At 37.0% G+C, this 16,598-nt stretch overlaps 1 protein-coding gene across 4 annotated transcripts in view; it reads right to left on the bottom strand.

Annotated features, from left to right (window-relative positions):
* Positions 1-1,473: 1,473 nt before the first annotated feature.
* LGI1 (leucine rich glioma inactivated 1) overlaps positions 1,474-16,598 on the bottom strand; it is a 34,105-nt gene continuing 18,980 nt past the window's right edge. For 3 of the 4 annotated variants that reach the window (XM_033000613.2, XM_033000697.2, XM_042794019.1), the window contains exons 2-9: positions 15,949-16,398; positions 15,504-15,575; positions 11,579-11,650; positions 11,404-11,475; positions 7,160-7,231; positions 5,734-5,903; positions 5,146-5,310; positions 1,474-5,061 (exon numbers count right to left, since the gene is read on the bottom strand). In XM_033000613.2, coding sequence (XP_032856504.1) covers positions 4,244-5,061; positions 5,146-5,310; positions 5,734-5,903; positions 7,160-7,231; positions 11,404-11,475; positions 11,579-11,650; positions 15,504-15,575; positions 15,949-16,139 — 1,632 coding nt within the window. In that variant the 5' untranslated portion in view covers positions 16,140-16,398 and the 3' untranslated portion in view covers positions 1,474-4,243. Of the gene's footprint in view, positions 5,062-5,145; positions 5,311-5,733; positions 5,904-7,159; positions 7,232-11,403; positions 11,476-11,578; positions 11,651-15,503; positions 15,576-15,939; positions 16,399-16,598 lie in introns of those variants that run through there. The other variant, XM_033000774.2, reaches the window with a different exon arrangement.

Below are 16,598 nucleotides of genomic sequence, written 5' to 3'. Positions count from 1 at the left end.
AAATGTCAAAAGGAAAAATTGCCACAAATTGAGATCATGGGTGTAGCCCATTGAGTTTGTAAGCCTCTTGCTGTCTTTTGCAAGAACTGAGTGATCATCTGTTTTTCCAGGGGTCCCTGATGAGGACAAACACATTATGTGTTTCATGGTAAGGAGAGTATTTCCTTGAAAGGGAAGACACCAGGACTCTTGAGACTTGCTGTGGAGTTCTGTTCTGTCCCTAGTTGTAACATTTTGGGCATGGTGACTTCTCTGCTTTCTCTTGATGCTATTGTCAGTAGTGTTCATCAGCAGTCTGAAGACTGTTTGTTACTTCTATGGTTTAAATATTTTTTATTTTCCATTGAATACTAACACAATATATCGTAATGTTCATATACATAAATACAGCTGACATTTAGCTTCCTGCTAGAACATATCAAAGCATATCACACATATTATTAACTATGCTAACAATGGTTTCCCATTCTCAAGTGTACTTCGAATGGCTGTTATCACCCCTTCAAATAAAGTTAAAAAATAAAAATAAGATAATTAAGAGAAGTTATAATTAAAATGCAACTCCAAAACAATAATACAATTTGTCCCTATTTCTCTTTGTTCTGTTACCTTGCAGAACAAGATTTTTCCTTACTGAATTTTCTTCTTAATAGGAAGAATACATTTTGGAATATTTTTTCAATGGAAAATAAGTAAAACCAAAAAACCTGCAAGTCCTAGACATTACAACAGACAAAGAAAAAAAAGCTACACACTGTGTAATATCAGGTATTCTGGATGTAATTTATATATCCCTTCCAGCGTAGAGAAGTATATATTCTTTTATATTTGTGCTCCATTAAAAATATAATGTAGTTGTAGGAATAAAATACAATTCCATTAACAGTTTTTTCTGTCTTAGACATTAACATGACTAAGAAGTATCAAGGATTAGCAGTATCCATTAATAACCTTCAATACTGTCTTCTGTAATACTTTTAGTACTTTACATACTCCGTCAGTCATAAATGAAATGATTGGGAAGTTTAGAAAATCCATTACAACCACAGAAGACAACCAGTCAGCCACAAGTAACATAGACTTTGCTGAAAGAAATGGATATTTTTAAAAAACGTTTAAAAAAAGTATCAATATATATATGATAAAAAGTTCTGTTTTAGTTTTCTTCTGGCACTTCCACTGATACCAGAAGGAATACTGAGCAGAGAACCAGGATGGAATATGGTTTTATGCTCAGAGCAGCTATTAAAATGTCCAGTCTCTGAAATTAGGAAGAAACAGCACAGGGAGCCACCTAATGAGCCTTTATGCTCTGCTACGTTAAGGATTATGAGTTCTGTTCTAAAAATACCCCAATTCCTTATGTGATGAAATTATATGCTATACTTGCACACTAAGAAACCGGCTATAGTTGCTGTGAATCTCCACCTGAAATAAATTGACTAGAGAATGAGAATTTTAAAAGAGAACAGATTTAGATTCAGCACTTTATTGTGATTAGTTGACCTTCTAAAAATGACATAGACATTAAGAACTCCCCAAATCATTAGTGCTTGGCTACAGGTAGAATTTCCTGAAGGAACAACCAAACTGGTAACACAGTTGTGTACTTCAGCAGATTAATCCAGCAGTTAATCCCTTACCACCATCCACTGTACTGTGGCTAGTTTTACAGGTATTATGAATGTGAAATTCTAGTGACTCACACCTTTGCAGGCTTCTAAACTCATCCTTGAACCCAGGAGTAACAATGAATTCCCGTAAGTCTGTCATACGATTTCAGAATAAGTTAAGTCAGGAAAACAATCATAGCACTACTACAGAACAGGGCATGTAGCTGGCTGGCTCTGAAATGTAATTCCATGAAACACAACCTTCCCCAGGTACAATTGTGAGGCAATGTATTGGGGTATAGTGTTTGTAAATAAATGTTGCTAGCAGATTAGCAAGATTATCCAATTCCATTTAAACTCAGCCAGATGTCCATAATATGTCCATAACAAGGATACATAGCCGTTATCCATGTAATTTGATAGAGAGTGCATGTCGGCAAGTATAATGGCAGAAATCAGATCAAAGTCAGTGCACATAATTCAATAGGACCTTAAGTAAAAGACCAAAACAAAAGACAAGATGAAGTAGAAAACACTTCATGATTTGCTGGTAGATTGGAAACTGGTTCATGACTTCCCATTTCATTCCTTTGCCATGCAAGGTAGATTGAAGAAGAGATGGACAAACTGAGCTGGCAGTCACAGATGTGCAGCCAACATTGAGAAATAATAAGAGATTATTTGGGTTCATCTGGGGTTTGAAATCATGCTCGTGTAAAAGCTAAAAATTTATAAATGAAACATGCCAAGCAAGTGATGATGTATCAAGATGATTTTTGGAAATATATTTATTAAGGAAAAATTTCAACTGTGAAACATAGTTTAAAATCTTTTTAGTCACGCTGTAAATACTTAAGAAATAGGTAGTTATTAAGCCAAATACTGATCAGAGTATAGGTAGCTATGGATAAAAAGGTATCAGAAAAAATCACTTACTAAAGTAGTATTGTTCACCTGTTTTTTTTTTTTTCTTCTTTTCAAATAACATTTAATATAAAAAACCAAAATTTTTTTATTACAGAAGCATACTGTTTAGGACTGGCTTCTTAAAATATACATTATACGTCTTTTTTCATGATGATTATTTTTCTGCTGCAGGTGCTTTCAGCAGCACCATAATGCTCTGCTGATTTGGGGGTCTCTGTGAGTACAGGGAGCAGCCAGCTTGCAGAATTGGCTTGTGTGATTAGCTGACGTGCATTGTATGATAAGTCTTATTTGCCAGTCAACATCTGTGAATGTTAGAAATGTGTATAAATGTAGATAGTATTCATGTGTATATTTTAAAGATGGCACTGGAGCACAAGGCTTGATAACTTCTAGTGAAGTGCAAAGGTGTCTAAAATCAACTTGAGCTCTCTTCCTGAGCCGCACCAAATGATCTTCAGCAGCAGTATAGGTTTCTCACAAGTGATGCACTAGATGTAAGTAAACAAAAACTATTTTAACATTGAGTTCGTAATAGATTTTTATGCCAAATTCAGACTTGGCATAATTTAACAGATAGAAGTAGCTTTCCTGGAGTTGCATGTGCTACACCAACTGAATTTGTCCTGCCATATTCAAAGTTCCCTGAATTTCAGAAGTACCTGTTACTAAACTTCATTGCAGGATAGTGGAAAAAAAAAAAATTACTTCACATTCAGTAGATTAATTCAGAAAAATCAATAAATTAATTGCAGATTAAATAATTGCAATTGTTGTGGAAAGACTTGACAGGGACACATAAAATTCATGCAAGTGATGTGTGACAATTCAGATACAGGAATGATGCTAGCTGAAAAATAAGCTGTGCTTCTAGCTTTCAGCACAGTTAACAGCCCCGGTATTATATCAGAGATTTGTTTTGTGCTGCTTCTGCATGAGGTGGAGAAAGACAGACCTTTACATCATCTTTTATTCTGTTGATTTCTTTGTAAATATTTAGAAAATCAAGTACTTCCAGCTATACACAGTACAAAGCCCCATCCTACAACTGGATCTATATAACTGAACCTTCTATCCTACAACGGGATCTATATAACTGAATGCTTTTTTCTCAGTTGATTCCTGTTTAAATCAGCAAAGCTTTGCATAAATGTAAAGATATGTCCAGGTGATAATTTATAGGGTTGGTGTTCAATGCTGTATTTTTATCAAGAACTTCTTGTTATATGTAAAACCAACCTGATCTTCCATGCAGTACAAGACTGCACTGGGCAATATGCCTTCTCGGGTTTATTTTATGTGTGTATAATATATACACAAATAAAAAGTATCACCTGAAATTAATATTTGGAATGTGAAAGACACAAAATGTAAACATTTTATTTGGCAGTTGTTTCAAACAGGTGAATAAATAAATGGAAAAGTACATCTTAATATTCTTTATAGCAACAGATGCAGTTGCACACGTATTTACATATTGTGGATGCAAAGAACAGTTAATTTAATTTCTTTTTGTTAAAAAATGCAACTTCCAACACCACTAGACTTGACAATTAAAGATGAAGATACTAGTAATACTTTGTTCTAGCAATCTCAACTTTTAAAGGCATTCATCTGGAAGTAAGATAAGAGAGTCATCATGCATTTAGTTCATTTTGTCCACTTATGGTAGAAAGTCTGATGTAATCTCAGAATTATGAGTGTCATGCGCTTAAGTCAACTATGACATGTTTATAAATCAATGTAGTTCCCTTAAAACTTGAAGCAAAGAGAAAATCTCGTTTATCGATGGAGACATGTATGAAAGATCTTGGTGCCTGTACGTTTAATTCTTGAAACTTCACAAATTTTGCCTTTTCAGCATCCCAATAATAGACTTGAGTGAAAGAATAATCACTTCCAAGGATGGCATATTGATAATTACTTATCTGAAGCGGTTGGAATACCATTGACCCTCGGGATGGCATCCTTTGTAAATCCAGAAATGCTGAACCACCCCACTTCATTACTTTAGAGTCCCCAATAAATCTTGTTAAGCAAATGTATACATCCTCTTTCACTTTGAAATGTTTCACTGCATATGCATCTTCCATATCTTGGATATCAAAACGCTTAACAAATTCATTTGTTCCTTTGTTCCACTGATATATTACAGGTCTTTGGGAACTACTTGACAGAATTAAATGTGGTTTGCCAGATATTTCAAGATACTCCACATCAGTATCTCTGTACCAGGCGTGCAGAGACTGATGGGAATAAAATCCATTCCCATTCCATTTGTAAACCGTGGTGAAACCAGCCTTTGAACTGTCTGCAACAACAAAATACCAGTCTTCAGCAATCCTGAAAGTTTCAATGTCATTGGGTTTTCGGATTTTAAGGATTTCAATATCTTGAATTTTTATAAACTTATTAGCAAAAATATCTCTTTTATATATGTGGGAGCCTCCAAACAGCTGTGCGACAATGACATACAGCTGACTCTCAATAACTATAGGTTTACACACAACAGTTGAAGTACCTATAAAAAGAAAAGTAAAAGACAGGGTTAGCACCACTTTTTGGATCAGCTGATGTAATGTTATTTATCGAGCTGTGTTCATACCTGTAATGTTGTCATAATTCCTGAACATCACTTCTACATGGTCCCATTCAAGAAAGATGCATTTTCCAGTAAAAGGCTGAGCAATAACCACATGTTCATCATTCATGTATGAGAAAGTATCTACTGACAGAGATTGGTAAGGCAGGGTCTGATAAACTTCAAATTCTGCAAAAGTGCACACAACATATGGTAATTATAGAGATACTTTCCGTACTGTACTGAAAAAACATCTGCTTAACAGATACCAATTTATTACAAATTACAGTATTTAATCACTAGTCCAATTTTCCTGTTGATAAAGGAGTACTGCAACTTGTTTGTCAATCTTCCTCAATTAAAAGAGGTGCGGTTTTATGTCTTAGTTCTCCAAATCCTTATATAACATATTAAAGTCTGAATAGAAGCTGGAATATAAGACCTCACTCCCAAGTGATTTGCATGTCAGACTTACACCTGCACAGAATTCATACTGATTTTAGTGGAAGTTCCATCCAGTATGCAGACTTCCTGCAAAAATGGTCCCTAGAATAAAAAAATATATAGCTTTGACTTTAATTTAACAAGATTAAATAATCTGAAGCACATTACCTGTAATAATGCAATCAAATTCTTTCGGAGAGAGGCTATTGATTTTGCGCTTCTTATATTCTGGTGGACTTTCACAGTAAATGTCTTCAACTGTTGCATTGGTGCTGGCCAGCCATTCCACTAACCACTTCAGTTTGCAGTCACAATTAAATGCATTGCCTCGAAGATCTCTACAACAAATAAATCATGCATTGAAAATAAGTAGTCAGCTGATTTATTCCTCCTTGCAGGACAAGAACAAACTGGGCTCTTGTCAAATATGTGCCCTCTTGCTTATTCTTAATTGATGCTTTCCTGGCTTCATTTGTCCTGACCCATAGTTAAATCTACATACTGGAACCCACACAGATTTAATTATGTTAGGGTAAACAAGGAGAACTTAACTTGATGGTCAGTAAGAAATTGTTATTGATTTCTCCAAGTTTGCGGGTACACAAAAGCCTACCAAACTGTTGGCCCCATATTTTGGGAGTTTTTTTCTTTTCGATTACCCTTTCTCAATAACAGCATTCTAGATAACAAAACTGGAATGAACATAACCTGATGGTCAGCCAGTCAGTATTTGCTATCTCCTTTAGATATACTTATTTAGGGCTTTAGGAGACATAAGCAAAGGGGTTCTGTTCAAGTCTTTTACAGCTGTCTTCGGTCAGATTTCAGATTTTATGTACAGGAACAGGCACGGGCCAGCACCAGACTGTGTAACCACCCGGCCGTAATCACTCGTGCCAGGTAAGGCTACCAGACACCCTGACCATCTCCACATCGTACTACTGCAGCTCTACACTATAAATTCAGCCTACCTTATTAATACTAGGAGCAGGCAAAGGAAATTTTGCGCTCATTATCTGAAATCAGGTAAACCAGAACTTGATATGTTGTAAACAGCACATATTCCAGTGAAGCAACTATAAGATTTATCTGTTTATCTATATTTTGTAATTTACTGGTATTTAAGTTATATATTTAAACAAGTTCATGTTTTGGTTTGATTGCAATTAGGTTTAATATGGGATGTGGTACTTTCTAAGACACATGCTTTTGTGATGAAAGATAGCCTTCCCAGAAATTATTTGCACATAGAAATGTTACTCCATTAATTATCTTCCACCCTCCACTCATGCCATGTTCTCTCATGCATCCCTAAGGATACTTCCTTCTTATTCACTAAGTCTTAATGAACATGCAGCTATCTTGCATAATTACTAACAGTATTACTTATCTTCACAACTGGTAGAATGTTCAAAATTAAAGCAAATTATCAACAACAGTAAACAAAAACCAAGCCTACCCATATTGGGTAGTCTCTACACAGTAGTAAGATCCCATTGCTGGCTATCGGTTTGAATGGTTACTTAGAATGTCCTCTAAAATAATCTCTTTATATTTTTAGTATAATTAATATATTAATTAATTGCTTTCTTACACATTTGTTAAAGAATCCAAGCCTTTGAATATGTCTTTTGGAAGCGATTGGAGATTATTATTTGCGAGACTCCTGTAAAAGAAGACACTTCAATATCAGTGGTAGTTCATGAAATTACACAGTTTTGCAAGGTGTAATGCTGTGTGGGGGTTTTTTCTTAAGCTAAAGAACCCTGGTATTCTCCAGCACTTAGTTCTAAAAGATTGCTTTTAAGAAGAGCTTGTTTACTTTGTGACTTTTTCTTACACTAAAAAGCCATGCCTCCTGCTTTCTCACTTTTCAGCAGCCTTGCAGCATTTACAACACTTCACTTAGCAGGGTAAAAGATGCAATCACCTCTGTTGTTTTGCCAGCACCATTATTTTAAAATAATCAGTCATGATTTGATCTACTGATGTTTTCATTATGATATCAATACATGGTGTTCATATTGCTGCAATTTCCCCACATTCTTGTATATCTTCTGGAAGGAAGACATTAATACTAGGTTTCATTTTGTTGGACTTAGGTGTAGCTCATAGTTTTTGGGAATGTGCAGTAATAGACAAGAAATTGCTGATCAGCATGAATTTCTTTCCTGGAATGTGCATGTGTGTGTGAGAGAGAACATCAAAAAACTGCTGTCAATTCCCAATTTTTAATGTTGGGAGAACTCATTTAAATTCAGTGAGTATTCTAGCTAGTAAAAGTGACAAGGAAATGTGAACAGGCTTTGAACAAGCAATATATTACATTTCAGTCAAACATGTCTGTGTGAGTCCACCAAAGGTCTGGGTTCTCCAAGATGTCACTAAAGGCATGACAGGAAAAGAATAATGTAGGGTACAGCTTCTGCCTCTTTTGACTAACAAAATTATTTATTACTTATGAGAAGAAATGGCAATGGAAAGAAATCATTCTAGTTTAAGGTCCCAGCTAGAATCTGTAGCTAGTAGGACTCAGAACCTCTTCCGTTTTCACTTGTAAACATAAAAGTTATTTATTAACTACATATTCTCTAGCCAAGCAAAGCCACTTAGGCATATACTTAAATTCAATAACAGGCACAGACAAACTAGGTCTGCTGTGTCATTTAAAAATAAGCATTTGCCTTATCAGGAATAGTAAATATGGGATGATGCCATTAGTCCATTCTGACTTCACCACTTTCAAAGTACATCTGATTGTAACATTGGTGTATGTATCATGTGCTTCACTTATGCTCAATTTTACGCTTGAGCAATTCTTTAAAAGTCAGGCAACTCATATGAAGAAAGTTAAGCAGACTTACAAGCTGAGGCAGGTTCAATGCCCCATATTTTCTTTATATATTATTATATAACAAACTGAAAGGGATGATATACTTGGAAGTAGCAGTGGTCACCACTGCCATGGGAATATGACTGACAGAAAAATTTAAACAAGGTTTACACATTTGCCAATTTTTGGATTAAAATTATGCATTTTATATTCCACTGTTAAAAAGCATATATTAGAAAACACTGCCTAGATGGGGCTGTACGTGGTTTTTGATTTATAATAAGACAGTAAAGGTTGAAGCAAACATGCAGTTAAACTTATGGTCACAGTTCTGAAAGAAATGCAATCAAAATTCTATATTTTGCATAGAAATTATTGTCCAATCCTAACTGTAAGATTTTGACATTAAATTAGTAAATCAGTAAAAGAAATGCTATTTTTCTTTAATTTTTCTGTTCTTAAATCTATTCTAAGCAGAAAATAAATTGTGTTGCATACCGATAAATACCAGATGGCTTTGTTTTACAATAAGGACACACTATAATTATCAGTTAATTGCATTGCAAAAATACAAATGTTTGGATAGCTTACTGCATTGCAAAAGTTCTGTAGTGAAAAGGAAGTGAACAGAATAAATAGAACAAAGTTCATCTTCTCCTCTAACTTCATGGAAGTCATTTGTATGCTTATTTACTATGATTCTTTTTAATATATTTTTATGTACACAAGTACTCTCCTGTTTCTTAAATGAGAAATGCCTCAGGGTGCCAAATGATTATTCTTAACGAGTATGTGCAATTCTCCCCAAAGGGTGGGGAGGGGTTCTGCAAGCAGATTAAACTAGTCACATTCTGTGGTTAATGGACCTGCCTTTGCAGTTATTTTCTGCAAATTTCTCATTGTCTTCATGAATAGCACTCCATGCGCAATAGCAGCATGATGCACAAGTCTGTGTCCCAAAAATGTGCATGCAAGCACATGCAAACCACATTGGCTCCTCAAATGTGGTTCTATCTTTTTCGTGTTTTCTCTTATGAAACTGCTGAAGAATCCCCAGAAACCAACGTTAACAGGCAAGATGTTACTCTTGGACTGTATGCTCTGTGGAGAAGAAACTGTGCCTTCCTCTGTGTTAGAAAAGCAATTTGCTCACTGGCAGCAACAGCTACTAAATAAGTAAATGAATATGATAAATAATGTACTGGGCCCATTTGTGAATATAAAGCTATTCATGTGCATAAATATTTTGAAGATAGGGTCCCAGTTACCAGCCTTATCCAATTATCTGCCTTTTTTTAACAATACTATAATTATGCCTATACATCTAATATGGATTTTTATGGGATGTGCACAACCTGTTTATATACCTTTTTCCCTCTCCTCTCTCTTTCTTCTTCCTCAGACCCAGAGCCATGCACACCAGTAGTCACAGTAGGCTTGGTTTCAGCCAGCTATGATTCTTGTCTGTTCTGACCAAAAAGGGAAGAGTAAAGTGTTTTATGGTACATTTACTATGAGGTGAAGGATGTGGTGAATTGCAGTTCAACTATTATATTTACACATTAACTATTTATAGTGGAAACTTTGCTTTCTCTCCTGTATCAAAATATATGAAAGAAAAAGTTAGATGACCCTCTTTAAAAACCCTCTTGGAGGTTATTGTGTTGAGGCCAAAAGGTCAGAATCCACTCCCCTGCCTATGACACCCCTCCCAAGATATATGCTTCAGAATGCAAATACTCAGAGATGAGTATAAACCCATGTCAGGCACACACCAGGTGTTTTAGCCTCCTTTTCTTACAGTAATTTCGTATTTGTTATGTTTTCTTACAGTACATACTGTATTTTCAATAAATCTATCACTTGCTAAAATAAAATTATTGCTAAAAGATAAACTTGGTATAAGATAAGAGACAAAAGCCTGTCTAAAAACTGTCTTGCTAGCTCTAAGCATGAGGATGCTAGTCTTGTGTTTGCAGTGAAATGTTACAGGTATTTGTTGACAGTGTGCGTTTCACCTGCTGAGCACAGTGTGAGAAATGCCTCCACTGGTGTGAGCATGGGAAGAGTTGCTCCCAAAAGCTGCATTAGCATCCAGAGTGCCTTTGACTGATTTCCCCTCTCAGCTAACGCAGCAAGGGGGCTGCAGTATGTCAGAGGGCAAGGGTTGGCCGTTTTTCCTGGGTTGTTGAAGGGCTGAGCAGCAACACAAGAAATGTTAAGCAGACCTCGGTATCAGTGTGTGACAGATCTCGCTGTGGGATGCTCTTGCTCATGTGCAGGAGAGGACAGGGTGCAGTGCAGGGCTTTGAGCCAATCCTGCTGGAATCTAAAAGCTGCTATGCCCTACAGTTAAGTGGAAGAAGTGGATCAGTAAGTCATAATAAATGTGTTTTGTTGCAACTCTTCTATTTAAAATTGTTCTGGGTGGGAATTTAAAAATTTGATTTGGCCAAATTCTGCTGGATACAGTTAGTGGCTGAATTGGACACAGGTACAGATAGTGATGGCCCGTCCCAGGAATGGCTGTAATACTCTCCTGGATCCACACCAGACTGGGGTACCCAGGAGGAGGTGTGTGTCCACCCCTCAGCCTCTCACAGCCATGGCACCTCAGTGCTGACCACAGCTCCACCTTCCTCCTCTCCAAGTCCCAAACTGGGACTTGCTTTGTCAGTGCTAAGCTTCCTGACCCATCCTGCTTTCTCCCTGCTCCTACATGCTCAGCTGGAAATCCCCAGTGCTCTGAGCAGAGAAAGAGCTGCTACTCTTTCATGGAGCTACTGCCAAACACGTACTGCTTGGAAGCTGTTTGTGTCCTGGCCTTCTACGCATAGCACAGTTTGGAAGTCTTTGGTGGAAACACAAAGATTAACATTCTAGTTAAATGACTATTAATACCACTTAAAGAAATGTGAACAGCTATATATCAAAATGTGAAATTCAACAGTGGTTCAGTTACTATATTAAATATACCAAGTAATGTATTCAACCACTTTACTTACAGGTGAATTAAAGATTTCAGTCCTCTGAAAGTATTTCTTGAAATTGACTTAATGCTGTTGTTCTCTATGAACCTGTAACGGGTCGTAAAGTCATTCTGGTCAAAGCAATGCCTGGAACTTGGAAGCCCACCCACTCTATTCAATCATGCCAGGAAATATACTTTTGTCCACTCACAAATATTCTAGATGAGGAAGGCCCATAAAAGCATCATCACTAATAACATCAAAAGTATTGGATGTAAATAACCTGCGTAAAGAGAGGCAAAACAAAAGACCATTAAGTTATTAGCATCCTTAGAAAACAGTTCAGCAAGCCATGGTAGGCCAAATTTCCACTGCCTGGTTTCACAGTTTTTTCTGTGCAAGCACTACAGGATTATAATATTGCACCATAGGCTGGTGCAAGGGGAAGGACCCAACAACTCATTGCTTTGCCTACTGGAGCCATCTGATAAAATTCCATTGACTTCTGTGGGATGTAAACATGGGTTTATCGTGCCAGTAAAACAATGGGATTGTACAAGCGCCACTGGAAACATACTTGGACAAGAATGAAATGTTCAAGTACTACAGAGGTCTAAATTGTCTTGAAGAACACTTACTTTTGATGACAACATAGGGAAAGTATCCTGCTGGTTAGCCAGACATCAGGTTGAATTTGCACCACTGACAGGCAGGAAAATCCTCTAACTTATGAATTAAACTTGTGATCATATTTGACCTGAGGGTACTGAGAAGTTACTGAGAAAAAAAATGGAAAATCTCTTAATTTAGTCAGTGTTCAACTCAGAACTATTTTTAAGACCACATTATACCTGCTGGAGATAGCTCTTAGTGTGGGCATGTATTTTTCATCCATCTAGCAGTAAAAAAAAACAGCAACACATTTAACTTCATGTAATTTTGTAAGCATTAGAAGTGGACTAGCATTGATTTTTCCAGCTTTATTTATGCTTATCAGCCATGTTTGCATTTGTCCATTGTAATTCAGCTCTGGACTGCCACACTTTTAATATGGTGAGGCATTGTCAAATACAATGAACTTTACTTTACCCCAGTGGAATACTAGATGCACATCTATATTTTATTCAGTTTGACCTGATGGATAAATAGATTTACGCTATGACATCCTTAGGAATGAAAGATTTCCAAGTATTAATTAATATACTTAATGAGTTAATCTCTTATTTTGAAGTTCCCATTAAGAACAAATTGCAGTTGATTTATTTTCTCACTTCGCTATTGCAGACTGTGCTTTTTCCACTTGAAATATGTTTCTTTATATGTATGAAAATAGAATTGGGAAATTCTTTTTTGTTAGAAAAAATAAATGCTTCTCTTTCTTAGAGAAAATAAGCGTTTTTGTAAAATCTCTGAACCAAAAGACCAATTTAGTAAATCTGCTCCCTGCAACGAATTTTACTTTTCTGATGTGATTTCACTTGATAATTTTTCTTTTCTGCATTCTACCCTCCTTGTAATTTAAAGAACAGGGTGGTATCTCTTTAAATAGTGTAGCTATTTTAGAGATTGCCAGGCTTATAGCATAGGTCTTGCACTTGGAGAGCTCATTTGCCTTCCATCTCATACCTCTCCCCAATGGCTGTATCATGTGTATTTGAAGTGACTTTTCTCCTACTCTCTGACCCCAAACACCAGATTTGCTTGATCTGTGACCCGCCAGCTAGCTACTTCTGGGGACAGAGGCAGAAGATATTGCACTGTAGCTAGGGACTATACTGCTTAGCAGGAACTGTACACCACTAGCAGGTACGGATCCTGGTGCCATGACTACCTCCCTTCCTTCTATGGGCTTTCATGTCATCAGTTCATAAGGGCACCCTCAGTGCATTGCTGATACACAGTTGTGACTGCTGGAGATGAGAGCAGGGAGGTTTTATCTACATTTAGGGAACACTCGCTGCTACTTCACTGTAGCCATGTAGGTCCTTTGTATTTTTGTTGCCACAGGAAGAGCACAGAGCATACCATCCACACTATTCAAGAGGAAAAGCTGCCCTGGTCTGGGACTTATGAGTAGTGTTTAGCACGAGACCATGATTTTTCTAGAGACCATTGCCGCTACTACAGTAGAAACAGTAGTAAATAATAATAGCGGCAGATATATTCCACACTCAGAAATGTGTGGCTGGCATACTGGAGATACCAGTTCCATTTCGACTTTAAAAATATAATGCTGGAGACTATTACATAGAAATACATATTGGCTGCTAAATCTTGCTATTGGCTAAATTAAACCTACTAATATGGCTATAATCATGCAAAGCTAAAACTTAGCATAATTTTTAATTAACCTGAGTTTTCCATACTTTTATTTCCCTTACTATCTTCTACCAAAGGTGGAAATTTTTCCTTCCCATATACAAACTGGAGTATTGACCCCACAGATACAATCCTGCTCCTATGGTCCATGTTAAGGAGTCATTTGGCTTAGATCAGCAGCCTGACTTTTCAAAGATAGCAAGCAGCTCAGCTACCATGTTAGAAATATATCTGTAAAACAGACCACTTGTCAAAACCCATAATGGAACAAAACCTGCTTTTCTGGGGTCAGAGCTTTTTTAGAAGCATTTATTAACAGCACCTTAGAACATGCTTTTCAGTGTACAGCAGACCATGCAAATTATTTCTGTTACTGAAATGTCATAAGCCATTGCCAGACTCCACTGTGCCAGGTGCTATAATAACTCAAAATAAGATGACTGTGTCTGTCCTACTCCACCCTGCCCAGTTCTGCCTCCTTGGCAGTGGGATCGCTAAGTGTAGGTGGTGTATCGTAGCCAAGAGAGAAGATGTCCTACTCACTCTCTTCAGATACAAGCTCCACCAATGCTGGTATTTCTTTTTTCTTTCCTTTGAAAGGCCCGTTGCAAAAATTACATGAAATGTGTCCCTTTTGTGATCTGTGACCACCTGGGAGAAGCTTCTCCAGAATAAAGCACCATGGAAAAGCATTTAGGTTTCCATAGTAACTGCATTTACCTATTTACCCTGTATCCAAAATTGTACAGTACATCTGCACCTCCTTATCAGCTCCACTTGAGGTAGCAGAGTACAGCTAGGGTCAGGGCTTCAGCTCTCGGTGTGCCAGCAGTTTAATCTAACAGCCATAGGGTTCCAATACATCAGCATTAGACCTCTGACCACACCTAGAGTGCTCGGGAACTCAGTCTGGGACAGGTGTCTGATTTTGATTTTGACCACATCAGGGAGTCTGTCTTGCTGGGTTTCTGAGACAAAACTGGGTGTGTGTCAGGCTGGCAGCACATCCACTATAAACAGTTCAGGTTACACCCCCTCTACCTCTGTATAGCTTGCAATTATATAATCGCATGCCCACATTTCTAGGAAAGCCTGGGAGCCTGTAAAAATCCTATATCGAAATGCATCTAATACTTAAACATCCCAAAATATTCTCTTCCTGCATATACCTCATAGCAGTATTTTATTTTGAAATAACGGCTTAAATTTTTTAATTGAAAGAAAATCTTCATTACTTTTGTGGGGTTTTTTTCAAAGAACATGAAATAACAAATAGGGTCAAAACCAGGTACTATGAAGGCAAAACTCCCACTGAAGTTACTAAACTTCCACAGAAGTCAATGGCAATTTTACATGGAAAAGGACTACTTCAGGACCTGTCCCACTGCAGTGAAGGGCCTGATCTGAGGGGTTCTGAGCTCACAGTCGATGGGAGTTGCAAATGGGCAGCTTTCTACTGGGATCAGGCCCCAGGACTGCAGAAAATAAATATGAATAGTTGTTGCAATGCTCAAGTCCCTACTTTAATTTTAATTAAAGTATAATGAAGATAGCATATGTTCTGTCACTGAAAGCTTCAGTATATAATCATTCAAAGTAGCACTGACAACAGATAGCCTTGCAAAATACTAAGCAGATACACTTCAAAAAAATTACACATGCACTATCTTTCAAATTACTTAAAAGTCTTGTATTTGGTCATCTAATGAATCTTCTCTTGCAGTTTCTTATAAAATTAACACTGAGACCCTTTCTAAAACATTTATGGATGCATACACATTTCATAACAAAAATTGTATCATATAAATATTTCTCACAGAAGCTGCAGAGATGGTGTGAGCAAAAAACTCCCTTCTGGGATTTTAGTAAAAGCAGATCTCACAAAGGATCTGGAAAGAAGAAAAAAACAACCTTATATTAATGTAGTCTCATACATCCATGGTTATAATACTGATCTGGTCATCACAGAGAAATTTATTTCTAGAAGTTAAAATAATAAAAAAAAATGTTACAGGTTTCTTGTAGTATAGAAAAAGGTATGAAATGGCATGTGTGCACATACACAGACAGACAGACAGACAGATGAAAGAGATGTGAAAATCAGGATTCAAGAATGCAGCACAATTTTAACACATTAGCTGATGATTCTGAATGCTGGAGGTACTCCCTGCAGCAAGCATCCTTCCGTATGCACTGAAAACACCACACATCCTAGTTCATTTTAAATCATAAATTAAATAACCAAATGCTTACAGCCCTTACAGTGAGATAACATCAGGCGGAACGCTGCGAGGAATAGATCTGGCATTTTCACATAAAGCATTATCTTTGGTACAAGTACACCAGGCAGGACATTTTGGCTTCACTGGTTTCTTCCCTTCAGTCAGCAAAAGCACAGATAAAAGGCATAAGAAATAAGCAATTCTTCTAAAGGGTCTGCTGGCATTTCCCATTCTTTTGATCCGCTCTCGTTCCAGCCAGTTGAAAGAATATCCCAAAACATGAACAGGGGTTCTTTATTCAGCCATTGGATGTCTTTCTATAAGTCCAGGTCAATATTTGTCTCTGCTTTCCCAACCCTTTTCTTTCTCTTTCACTCTGTTTTTGTAGACAGAAACCTGCAGCTGATCTGTATGTTTCCACTCACTCAGGCAACGTACTGCTCAGAGAAGAGACCTGCGAGGTGCTGTAAGATGGGGAAAATCCAACGGGCTGAAGGGAAAAAAAAAAAAAAAAAGAAAAAAAAAAAAAAAAAAAGACTTGCATCACCACAAAAACACTGAGCACAACACAGCATTAGATTGCAAAGTGATGTAACTGAGAAATACACTGCTTTCTGTTTTCACAGGGAGGCCCTTTCCCTGTTACCAAAAATAGTACAGCATTATGTTTTGCTGGTGGGTGGGTGAGTG

Source organism: Tyto alba, unplaced genomic scaffold (assembly GCF_018691265.1).
Source record: "Tyto alba isolate M040663 unplaced genomic scaffold, T.alba_DEE_v4.0 Super-Scaffold_1, whole genome shotgun sequence".
NCBI classification, from domain to species: Eukaryota; Metazoa; Chordata; class Aves; order Strigiformes; family Tytonidae; genus Tyto; species Tyto alba.
Note: the sequence above shows the minus strand (reverse complement) of the source record. Positions and strands in the feature narration are given on the sequence as shown.